This window comes from Sturnira hondurensis, unplaced genomic scaffold, assembly GCF_014824575.4.
Source record: "Sturnira hondurensis isolate 20B ecotype Veracruz unplaced genomic scaffold, ASM1482457v3 Scaffold0021765, whole genome shotgun sequence".
Taxonomy (NCBI): domain Eukaryota; kingdom Metazoa; phylum Chordata; class Mammalia; order Chiroptera; family Phyllostomidae; genus Sturnira; species Sturnira hondurensis.
This window is the reverse complement of record NW_028094396.1, coordinates 476,153-488,229: the sequence shown is the minus strand read 5'-3', so window position 1 is coordinate 488,229 and position 12,077 is coordinate 476,153. Positions and strand designations below refer to the sequence as shown.

Sequence of the window (12,077 nt, the reverse complement as noted above, 5' to 3'; positions counted from 1 at the left end):
TATCGTATTTTGCCATGTGTAATGCACTCCCACGTTTTCGGCCCACACTTTCAGAAAAAAATCTTTCATTTTAATATTTTAATTCAATTATTTATTTATTTATTTATATTTAAGTACTTGTTTTTTGTATTATAAAGGGATTTTAGTATTTATTTTTGATCATCTTATGGTATAAGAAGTTTTATGTAACAAATAATTACAAAACACAAGAACAGATACAAGGTATTTCAGGTACTATCCATCTATAATGTGCATCCTTATTTTTCCCTCAAAAATTTGAGCAGAAAAGTGCACATCACACGGAGCAGAATATGGTAAATATTTGAAGTGTGATCTTTCAACCTTTCAAGTTAGCCAGCCAATATCCTGTCTACAAATACCTCCTTGTAGGTAAGAAGCTAGAGAAAACGGGAACGGAAAGCTCTTACGAAGCACCGTGTGTGAGAGTAGGGGGTGGGGAGGGAGAAGAGGAGGAGGAGGAGGAGGGAGAGAAAGAAGGCAGGTGAAAGAACAGGCTAAAGTCCCAGACCTCAGATGACAGTGTGCTCTGACCTTAAGGAAGGCCTCCTTCTGTTCCAGATGTTTACTGATGAGTGGGATGACGTGGTCGATCTCTGCTGCTGGCCCCAGTTTATCTCGTCCACCACACCAGTCCTCATCTCTCCGGTACTCTTGCTCCAAGCTCTCCAGGACACTACAAACCTAATGGATCACCAGAACAAAAAGATTCAGTAAATTAATAGGTTGGGAAGTATTTTATGAGGACCTTCAGCAGACAGAACCCTGTACAGCTGCACAATTTTTCATTTGAAGTGCAGTTTGCAGATTTAGGGGAGGCAGCACCCTGGGACCTTTGAGAGAAGTGCAGGAGGCAACAAGATCCAGCGTCCAGACCTTGGGAGACAGGCTGCGACAGATACAGATTTTGGAATCATCCTCTGACAGTCAACGGGTAAAGGCTGACACTACGGGGGCTGATGACGTCACCCAGAGGTACTAAGTAATTTTTGTGTTTTTTTTATATATCATATTGATAGAACTTCACAATAATTCTGTGAATTAAGTAGTAGAGGAAAGTGAGGTTTGGAGAAGATACTCAGGTTGCCCAACCGTCTGTAATTGCTCTGTAGGAAGTAGTTTCAAGCAGAGATAAAGGAGGTTGCCTGTAAATCGTGTGACATGTGGTCCATAAACGAATGTCACGTTTCCTCTCCCTGTGAAAAAATATCCCAGCAAGAATGTCTCAGGATACTACCATATGGCGACGACACCTCCAGGCCTCAATTGCAAAGTACGCATTTTCTTCTGAGGGGTAACAAATTTGGGTTAACCTAAAAAAGAGCTAAGAAGCATCTTCAGTTTGAAAAAGGCTGAGAGGCCATCCTCTAAATGACCTTTTAAATGAACTCACAAGAGAGCAAAAGCAAAAGCATTCACAGTGTGGCTTGGAGGGAAAGCTAGAGAGAGTGTAACCTTAGGAGGCCCAGGGCCTCCTCGTGTCAGGGCCCAGAGAAGGATGCAGTAAACAGAAATTCATATTCCTAGACTTCCTTTCAATGGGCTTTGATTACTTGCTTGACTATGGCAGCAGGTGAGAGCAGCCATAAGTACCTTTGGCCTCCTCAGACTGAGAAAGTTATCTTTCTTGATGGAGAGTGTGGCATTGGGTCAGACAGTTATTAAGTTATGAACTGAGCTGAAAGATGCCCTAGGTAGGACACCCTCATGCAACGTGCTTCTCGTGGAGGAGAGGCCTGTCCCTGAACCCTGGATGACTTCTCTAGCATCACACATCTCTCCTTAGACAAGGCATGCAAACACCCAGGATGGCTCGCATCTTCAGAGAAAACATTATAGACAGCCAAAAACTTTAAGAAAAAAAGTACTTGACATCTGTCCTATCATAGTATTGGACTTAAAGCCAACCAATTTGGAAGCTGAAAAGATTATCGAGCATAAATCCTTTAGTAGGCAGAGAAACAGAAATCTCGAGCTATAAAGTGACCTTTCACAATCTTAGTTTGGGGTCAAAGTTCCTGACTCTTAATCTAGTGCTCTGTTCTCTTCGGTAGTTTGATCCATCTCAAGTTAAAATTTGTGCATGACAGTAAACAGGGGTTAAACCTCATTTTTATATGAATATTCAGTTGTCTGAAATTGTCTGTTTAAAAAACTTTACATATTAAATTTCTTTGTCAAAAATTAACTGATTGTGTATGTGTGGGTCTACTTCTAGAACCGCTACTCAGTCCCGTGGAGTCTGCTCTCACACCCAGTGCCATCCTGTCTCGATCATGGCAGCTTTAAGGTAAGCCTCAGAGTCAGGCAGTGTAACACCTTCAACTTTGCTCTTCCTTTTCAAAGTCGTTTTTCTGCATTTCCATATAAATCTTAGGTAATCAGCATGTCAATTTTTATTAAATGCTTGCTGTGATTTGATTGGGATGGTGCTCAATTTTATAGATCAGTTGGGGAGCTCTTTATCATCTTTGTCTGCCACTCCCACTCCTGTGGCCATGGAAGGCGACGTGTCCCTGAAACAGGAAGGACTGAGAGGAGGTGTGGAGACAAGGACACTGGCTGCAGGACCCTCTGACAGACGTGCGGGATTTGCTCCTCGACACTTTCCCACGGTTCCTCTAGGCAACGGAGAAGGGACTGTTCCTCTGACCTATTTCTATTAGGGAGCAATTGGAATGAGGAAAAGTGTTTTACACTGAATATAAAATCACTTGTTTTAAACCTCTATTTTATGGGAAAAATTCCATAACATTAGAAAACACAAATCATTTAAAAACCCACTTAGCTTTTGTGCATATTGCTGTACAGATGCAGCCGTAGTGGGTCTGCATCTTTATGGTCCTGCTGTATATATTTCCTGCCTTTTCTCCCACAGCGACACCATCCCACAGGTTAGGCTCATAGTTCTCCAATGGCAGAGAGCTGTGTTTCCTCCATGAGACTGGGAGCCCCATGAGTGAAAGAGCTGTAAGTTTTTCGAGCAATGCATAGTACCTGGTTGTGGTTGATTAGATTATGTCCAGCAAATTGTCACTCTCCTCTCCCAGCTTCCATAGGAAGCTTAGCTAAATGACTTCTTTTGGCCCAAAGGTTGTTAGAGCATGTGACAAAGCAAAGACTTGACATGTACTTTCACAATAGATTTTGAGCTCCTGCAATCCTGCCTTTCACCCTGAATGTGCCTCAAGTAGCTGCTAGTCAAGGTGGATGAGAGACATGGAGACAATCTCATCCCACCTGCAGCCTGGAGCCTGTTCTACCAAGCACAGCCATGACCACCTGAGCTCCAGATACTTAAGCAAAAAACACGAATGCTTACTGTGGTACATCACTGAGTTTTTGGGTGACTTGTTACACAGCTTTACCCGGGCAAGAGCTGACTGTTACACCACTCCACCCTAGCATTTAGTATACACCTACCCAATTTCTATTTCAACAGCTAGATCCAATAAGTTTGAGAAATGTATAAGAAACAAATCACATGGTCCATTTCTCTAATGGAAAGCATTATAAGGAAGCCAAGCACAGTGTTTCCACAAGTCATTCTCCTCCTCTCAAAGGTCAATACTAGGAGGACTGGCTTCTTGCTGTGGTAAGACACTACAGATTAGCAGTGTGAGGCAGAAAAGAATTCTCCACCAATCTCGGCCTTACACACCTCACAGCCCTTTCTCTCACCTGTTCAGAAGTTTTGTAAAAGGCCACAGAGGCATTGACCAGTTTTAGCCGGTCTTCCATCTTCAGCATGAGCTGCTGCCAGTGGAGAGCCACCTTCTCAGCACATTCCCGGATGGCGTCTGCATCGTAGTGGCCAGCCTGGAGCAGTGCCTCCGCTTTCTGCTGTACCTGCAGGGCACTCTGGTGCGTCTTCTGCAAGGAAGTGGCATGAAAGAGGGACTGGGCACAAGGGGAGGAGAGAAAGGTCCATGGGAACAACCCAGGTGTGGTATGGGAGGGGGTGGAGTGAGGCGTGAGTGGGAAGATGCAGAAAAGTTAAAGAGTTTTAAATGACTGATTCAAGCATTCTGTCACGATGACTAACACATCATTGTTTTAAAGCATATATTAAAAAAAGAATATCATACATTTTCATTAACCAATCGCTTAGGTCAATAACTCCTGTTCCCCACCCCTTTCTCTTCTACTTATACCATCCTGGGTCCTAAAGACATTTTAGTGTCTATGGCAGAAAAATAACAATTGTGTATAATCTGATTAGTTCACACATTAGTTAAATTTCCTTTTCAAATCTAATCATAAAATAGTTCATCTTCACGTGTTTTTAAAGGAGGTTACTGCGGCTGTCCCATTTTACAGATGAAATAAACAGCACATAAAAAGCCCCTGTCACACAAATCTGAGCCAGCAATGCAATCATTTTAGACATTAACCATCAGTTGGAAAGGATTCCAGTAGAAGGAATGAACTTGTGTGAGAGGATTAGCATCTCACACCACCCCTTAGCAACCTCACCAAGGGAACAGCGCAGTACAGTAGACAGATCAGCTCAACACACAGCACCCACACTACTGCATTATCTGCACCTGCCTTCAGCAGTGTATGTTCAGGGTCCAGCAGAAGTAACGCCTGCTTGAGTGTGGGTGGTAGGTTGAATGTGGATGAATGTCTCACAGCAGATGGACAGCAATTTGAACATTTCACCTAAAATGTCATATGATGTGCTTGAGTGTGATCTGTTCCCCAAAAAGTATATTTATTTTTTCAAATATTTGGGTATTTTCTAGTGAAGTTATTGGTACTGATTTTTAATTTGGTATGTTGTGATCATAGAACATACTTTTTGTGATTTCAAGACTTTGATTTATATTGAGACATTTCGTGACCGAGCACTTGAAAAGAATTTTGCTGTTATTGAAAAAAAAGATTACATACTTATGATTTTATAATAAAAGATTTTGCAATAAGAAAGGGGCATTGCTTGTGCCAGACCCTGTACATCACAGAAGGTTTATTTTCTTATTCAGGCTCAATGTGGTTTGCAGCCTCTAAGTTTACACTAACTGTAGAAGATGGGGAGACCAGGCTGGAGGACTGGGTAGCAGGGAGAGAGCCAACTGGGATTAAAATGGATTAAAATGAAAGACTGATGTGGATGAGCCACAGGACTTTAAAGAGCTAATATTATCCCAGCCTCCACTGCTGGGATCATTTCAACCCAATGGCACAGTACAAATTTGGCTTTGGCACTTTTAGGAAAGAATAGCTCGGCTGGCAGTGAAAGTGAGCAGCTGGAAGCCCAGTAACTTACTCTAGAATCATTTCGCCTCTTCTTCTTAGGCAGCAGTGCCGGGACAGTTCCCAGGAGCACAGCCCTTCTTCGCTTCCTGTGTGCCGGTACACCTCCCTCCTCTCCACCTCTACTGCCCCCTTCCCCCTCATCCCAGATGAGTCCTCCTTATTTTTCCCAGTCTCTCAGCCGCCTCTTGGCTTCCCTTCCCTGTTGCCTGAATCCCTACCCAGTGTTAGGTATGTTAACACCACCTCTAGCAGCTTAGACTCCTTCATTCCCTGGCTTTGCCACTGAGTCAGCCTTCAGTCCTGATGACCACATCAGCATGAGGGTTCCTACACAGCTGGAAAAAGTAAACTAATGGGCAGAAACGACCCACAACAAATCCCTGGTTTCTTGCTCTGGTTTACTCATTGGCAGCATTTCCTTTTCCTGTCTCCTAAATGCAGAGGTACCCCAAGACCCATTCTTGGTTGTTTCTTTTTTAAAAACTTCTGCAGAGCTCCCATTATTTCCTCAACTTCTATTATTTCCTCTTCGTAAATGACTCCCCAGTCCACATCTCTCCCCCCAGCACCTGAGCCTTATCTTTCATTGTGTTTGGAGGTAAGGGTAAGCTGCCTGTCACACCTCTCACCCAGGTCAGCAGCGCGGGTTCAGTTCCATCCGTCTGCCCATGCCAGTCAGCCAGACGTCCCCACAAGTTCCACATCTAAAACTTCACTCCTCCAGCCTCTGAAACAGGCTTCCCACGGCGGTTTACCATTCCGTTCGTTGATGGTGTCCTCCTCGCTGCTACCCCACATTACAACCTCATCATAATTCTTGCCTGCTGTTCCTCACCCTGAACCCCAGCCCAGTCCCATCACTTCCTGTCTAGACTGAGTGCTGGTCACCTGCCTCGTATTCCTGCCTTCCGTTTCTAACCCATTCAAGCCGCCCCTTACACCGAGGGCAGACTAATTTTCTGTAACAGGAAGTGACTTCTAATGTCCTCTCCAGCTCTAAAACTCTGACTTTAGGCTATAAACATCTCTCCCTTCCTTCAACTCAAAAGCCTTTAGTAGTTCCCTCATTTCTATGAAATTAAGCCCAAACTTCAGAGGATGTTATTAAAAGCCTCTCATAATAGGGTCCTAACTACTTCCATACTGTTATGACCTACTATTTACATACAAAATACTTTGAAAACACACCAGACACTCTTGTTGTTGCTGCCTTCTCTCTTCCTGCCTTTAAGGAACCCCCCTCAGCCTCTCCCCACGTAGGCTCCAGTCACCCTTTGAGACGCAGTTCAAGTCCTGCCTCCTTCAAAGAGGCCTTTCCAGACAGCCTGAGTGTCACTAAAAACCTCCCTTTTCTGAACTGCAGCACTCACCTAACACGTGGCTGAGTCTCCTTACTTAGACTGGGAAACTCTCAGGGAAGGACTACTTTTTAAAAATCACGTGAATAGCTATCATTTTACCAAGTATATGCTCTGTGCTGGGCACTGTGCTTGTGCATATTTTTTTCTAGTTCCCATGGCACTACTACAAGGTAAATGTTGCTATTCCCACTTCACAGATTAAGAAACTGAGGCCGAGGCTGGTGGAGTGACTTGCCCAAAAACGTATAACCGAGGAAGTGATAAAACCAAGAACAAGATTTAGGTTTGATCTATTCCCAGACCTACATCTCTTCCACTACATCACACCACATCGCTTGATGTCTAGCAATCAGAACAGTATCTCCAGTGTCTCGTTTAGAGGAAGAGTTAACCAAACGAACACTTAGTGATTACAAAAGTTGTCGGGCTTCTCTTCAATATATGAAACGAGCGTATAATTGTCACCATAAACCCGTTATAATATCTTTTTCTCTGACAGCATGGGGGTAATTTTAATTTTCCTATAATTTATGCTGTGTAATAAATCCTCTTCCTTATTCAAAAGCTCACTATAATCTAATAGGCCTGGGAACCCCTTCCTCCTTCGACTTCCAAAATGATAAACTCTTCTGCACATGACATATGACATAATCTTTGCATTGCTGGGGTTGGATGATTATTTTGCATTCATTTCTGCTCTTTATCTAATCCTGTTGAGTGCTATATCTTTAAGATACAGATCAAAGATGCTAATATTTAGTAGCAAAACATGGGAGAAAATTGAACCAAATCAACTGAATTTATTGTCTAGTTATAACTACTAGATAATTCTTACTTAACTATTTCTGCCAGAATGTTTAGGCTGAAAATGCATAAAAAGATTTCAAATACACATGAAATTTAAAATTGAATTTGTTTCTATGATGTTCATAGTTCTTGAAGACATATCAGCTACAACATCAGCCACTAACAAATAATAATCTGAGTGTGGTGATAAAGCTATGCTTTTGGGTGCTGTATATTATTACTCTGCATTCTGAATGGCTCTGGGGGTTTTCCTGAAGCCAAGCCTTCTTCAGGTAAAAATTCTGACCTTCTTTTGTGAGACTAAAACCTCCGAACTGATGAGGCCACCCAAGCTGGGGTGACCAAATCCTGCTTCGCCTGTGATAGTTCTAGTATATGCCTATTTTTTGGCTTAGTTATGAATAATTTCCTCCTTCATTCTTCAAAGTTCCTCTATTTTAGTAATAAATGATATGATCGCCCTACCTATAGCTATTTTATTTTCCTNTATGCTTTTGGGTGCTGTATATTATTACTCTGCATTCCGAATGGCTCTGGGGGTTTTCCTGAAGCCAAGCCTTCTTCAGGTAAAAATTCTGACCTTCTTTTGTGAGACTAAAACCTCTGAACTGATGAGGCCACCCAAGCTGGGGTGACCAAATCCTGCTTCGCCTGTGATAGTTCTAGTATATGCCTATTTTTTGGCTTAGTTATGAATAATTTCCTCCTTCATTCTTCAAAGTTCCTCTATTTTAGTAATAAATGATATGATCGCCCTACCTATAGCTATTTTATTTTCCTTTCTGAAACCCAGGATTCTCTCTTAGGGCCCAAGAAGTCAAATTATGTTCCCCACCATCAATCATTGTGACGGCTTCCAGTAACACCGCCAGCATGGGGTAAGCCAAACCAGACCAGGCAGATCTGCTTTCAAGTTGCTTAGGTCGTCCCTGGTATATATCACCCCCTACGGAACCTGATGCATTCAGAGAGGAGCACGAGGCCCCCTGAAGGAGGAACGTATGTTGAAATTCTCGTTCTGTTCTCTTCATTATTCTGGCAGACCCTGCCTACCTTGCGTTCCCAAGATCTTCTGGCAATTCTACCTGCTCTGCCATGTTCTCCTGAAACCACAGACATGAACTCTGTAGGGACCTCTGTCTCCATGTCAATTCTGAGAATATGGGATCAAGTTGCATTCAGGCAGGTAAGAGACATCGATGCTCAGTGAGCCTCTACTCTTTAAGGAGATGCCCCAGCCCCTAACACAAATTAATACATGCTGCCTATGCAAGTTACATGAAAGTTGGTCATTTTGATAGCCCTGCAAATGCATTTACTCGCTATTTTTCACTAGCTCGCTGAGATACTCAAGAGCATTGTGACACTTAGTGATACTTTCCTAACCTTTGATTAAGGGACTGAACATGTGATTACCTGCCAGGCACATAAACCTTCACATTCAAGATAAACAAGGAGGCAGTGTGGCCAAGAACTGTCTGCTCTCTCTGCCTGGGACCCCTCACAGCTCCACGCCCCCACTCTGGCCTGACTGACAAACCTTAGTTCTCTTCACTGCTGCCTCTCTGGGGCGCCTTGGCCACTGTGAGCCCGACTCTTGATCATAACCCCACTGCTGATTTTTCCTTTACAGTGAGTAGGTCCCAACACGCTCACGTTTGGGCACGCCAGCAAAATGCAGCACGGACAGCTAATGATAGGCGGCACGACTCCTCTCCTCTGGTTAGTTCTTCCTTCCACAGTCATTTACACTGTATGGGCAGTATACGGTATCTTTCAAAATCTTAAATCTCAGACAGTCTCCTAAGCAGTGGTTCCTTAGAGGGTACCAGAAATCTTACAGACACAGGTCATTCATGTTCCTGCCATCCTCACACATACAAGATGCCTTCTGGAAAATTAAATGGTTCAAACCCACCAATACCAGTTTAAAAATGACTAGCAGTCAGTTGGATTGCTGTGTTAGACATACACTTATTGGCATAGACAGTTAAAATTTATCACTGTTGTAGGAAATTCTTGTTAACAATGTTTTCATAGAAGGTAACACCTCCACACACTCAGGAGTGGGCTGGGTTTTGTACTGAAACACAAGTAATGAATGTCCTTGAACTTTTCACTCTTTATCTCTTTTCCCATTGGTACTGAACTTATTTTATTTTTAATACCATCCCCACGTCCCATTTCCTGCTCTTTTCCCCCACCCCATTCTAAAGCAATTAGCTCAAGTCTCTTTGGGGAGGATAATGTTCTAGCAGAAAAGATAATTGAAGGTATTATTTAAAGCAAGATAAAACTTATATTAAATTATCATAAGTGCAGGTTTATTTAAAAGAGCCCTTAAAACAGCAGCATCGAACAACTATTCTCAGTGAAGCGAACGATCTAGTGCGATCTGCTCCCGTGATCAGTGTTAAAGGTGGAATCTGACAATGGAATCTAAGTACTACCTGCGAACTAAATATTTAAAACTGGAATCCTAATTTACTAATGACTTTTGCAACTTTTACCCTCAATTCTGTGTGATTTTTACATTTCTGACGTGGTGCCTTGTCCATAATGAATATAAAACTCTACACACCAAGGCCGTGAAGGTCAAGGGTAAGAAAAGAAAATCCACATTTTAGTGTGAGTACTTGTCTTCTAACGCCCGGCCTCCTTGGGGTGATGAACCCTGCATTTACTTCTCCATCGATTCCTGGGCAGTAGGGAGGCTACCTGGACCATTTCACTAGAAAGACTAAGGAACACCCACATCTGGAAGAATCATCCTGCTCCAACCACAGAGCAGAAGGGGGAAGGGAGGAGAGTGCAGCCAGATTTGGGCATTACCTCGATGGCCAGCTGGAACTGCTCGTGCTCCCGCTGCAGCTGCTCCGCTTCGGACAAAGAGCTGGCATTGACCAGGCTGGCGTTGAGCATTGACTCCCCGTTGCGGATCCATCCCAGGACCTGGGGAATTGGAACGAGAACACAGATGAATGGCCTTCGCTGCTTCCCCAGAGCTGTTGCCTTCTCTAAGGGGCCCTTTCCTCACAGAGCGTGCTGTCTTCTTCCTACAGTTGGAGAGCGGACTGGATGGGTCTGGGTAATTAAAATGGTCACCTTTCTAATCTTGCCTGGCACCCTGTGCCCTAAGGTACTTACTTTAAGGACCAACCTCATTCCCAGCTTCATATAGTCTTTCCCTACCCTTATCATCCTTCTGTCCCAAAGTCCTCACCCACTTAATCTAAACATCAATTTATCTGATTGCATTGTATGTGTGTTTCTGAAGTTCCTTCTGGAACACAGAATAGTACAAATAAATACACTACCTCTGTTGGTACCCTTTTCTTTCCTTTTGTTTTTTAAGGCCCAAATATTAATAACTTCTTGAAATCTGCTATATCTAATCACTCCCATTAGAAACAATGTCTTTGTCATGTAGCGCGACCATATCATTTTGCATTTACCACCTTTGTGGCTCTCATCACAGACTGCCTCCGGTCAGTTGTTTTGACCTATGTTTCACTTCCTCCCTCAGACTGTAAACTTCCAGATAAGCAGAGTATTATATTAGTCACATTTTCACATGATAAAGTACCGTGCCTATGGTGGGTGTGCAGTAATGGTTTTGGAAAAGTGAGTGATTATCTATGACGAACATTTAGTCACACCCAAGCAGTGGGCCCAACCGCCTATGCCTTGCAAAATAGCCCAGAGAAGAGAGGCTTGAGCTTTGGTGTGTAAGCAACCCAAAGACAGGAGGAAGGAGAAAGAAAATAAGCAAAATAGTATAAAAAATCCATACATTGGGTCACCAGGAAAGGGGAGAGTAAGTTAAAAATGATTTAAATTATGTAGAGGCCATAATGATACGGATTCTTTCAGTATCAGTCTTGAGGCCATGACCAGGCTGGGTAAAATTTGCAGGTGACCTTAGTCAGTACTCAGCTAGGGAGTATCAGCATAGAAGGAGAAACAGCCAACACTGTCTAGAAGGTCCTAGGTGAAGTGGACACACGGTGATTCTCCAGCTAATGGAGTTGGTGTGAATAAGCAAACCAGAAGAATTAGGCCTTGAAAAGCTACCTTGTGTGTGGTCACCAAAAAAATTGCCAAATATTTTCTTTATTATTAAATCTGAGAGCTTTATTGGAGAAAAAAATGCCTTTGAAGTTCCAAAACCAGTAAATACCACGCATCTGTCACTTGAACATAAACAGAAGTCACCTCAATCTGTTTCAGAATTTGTTTTCCCTCCTCTCAACTTCATGTTAAATAACTAGAAAAGCACCAATCCTGGACTCTTATGCCATAACCCTCATAGGCATTGTGCAGATTTCTTCCGTGGGCAGTGAAGGACTGGTGCTGCGCATGGACAACACTGGGGCAGAAACCCCACCGCAGCCGGGCTATCTGCATGGAGATGTTGATTCATGGCCAGTCTGGCGGACTGTGGATGAGGTGCCAATCTGTACAGCGATTAGTTGCAGGAAATAACTGCTCAGAGTGTATGTGTGAAACCTCTGATGCCACTGGTGTCCTGTGGCTGGCTGGCTAGAGGTGCTAATGATTTTCAAAGTGCCTGCAACTTTGGGTACATGCGTACATGGATCATACACCTAAAATGCTTTAACTCTTTGC

At 43.2% G+C, this 12,077-nt stretch overlaps 1 protein-coding gene across 7 annotated transcripts in view; it reads right to left on the bottom strand.

Moving 5' to 3' along the window:
* KALRN (kalirin RhoGEF kinase) overlaps positions 1 to 12,077 on the bottom strand; it is a 706,454-nt gene that overhangs the window by 261,105 nt on the left and 433,272 nt on the right. For 4 of the 7 annotated variants that reach the window (XM_037033686.1, XM_037033687.1, XM_037033689.1 and 1 more), the window contains exons 16-18: positions 10,281 to 10,400; positions 3,700 to 3,918; positions 553 to 702 (exon numbers count right to left, since the gene is read on the bottom strand). In XM_037033686.1, the coding sequence (XP_036889581.1) occupies positions 553 to 702; positions 3,700 to 3,918; positions 10,281 to 10,400 (489 nt within the window). The remainder of the gene's footprint in view (positions 1 to 552; positions 703 to 3,699; positions 3,919 to 10,280; positions 10,401 to 12,077) is intronic. The other 3 variants (XM_037033688.1, XM_037033690.1, XM_037033692.1) reach the window with 1 other exon arrangement.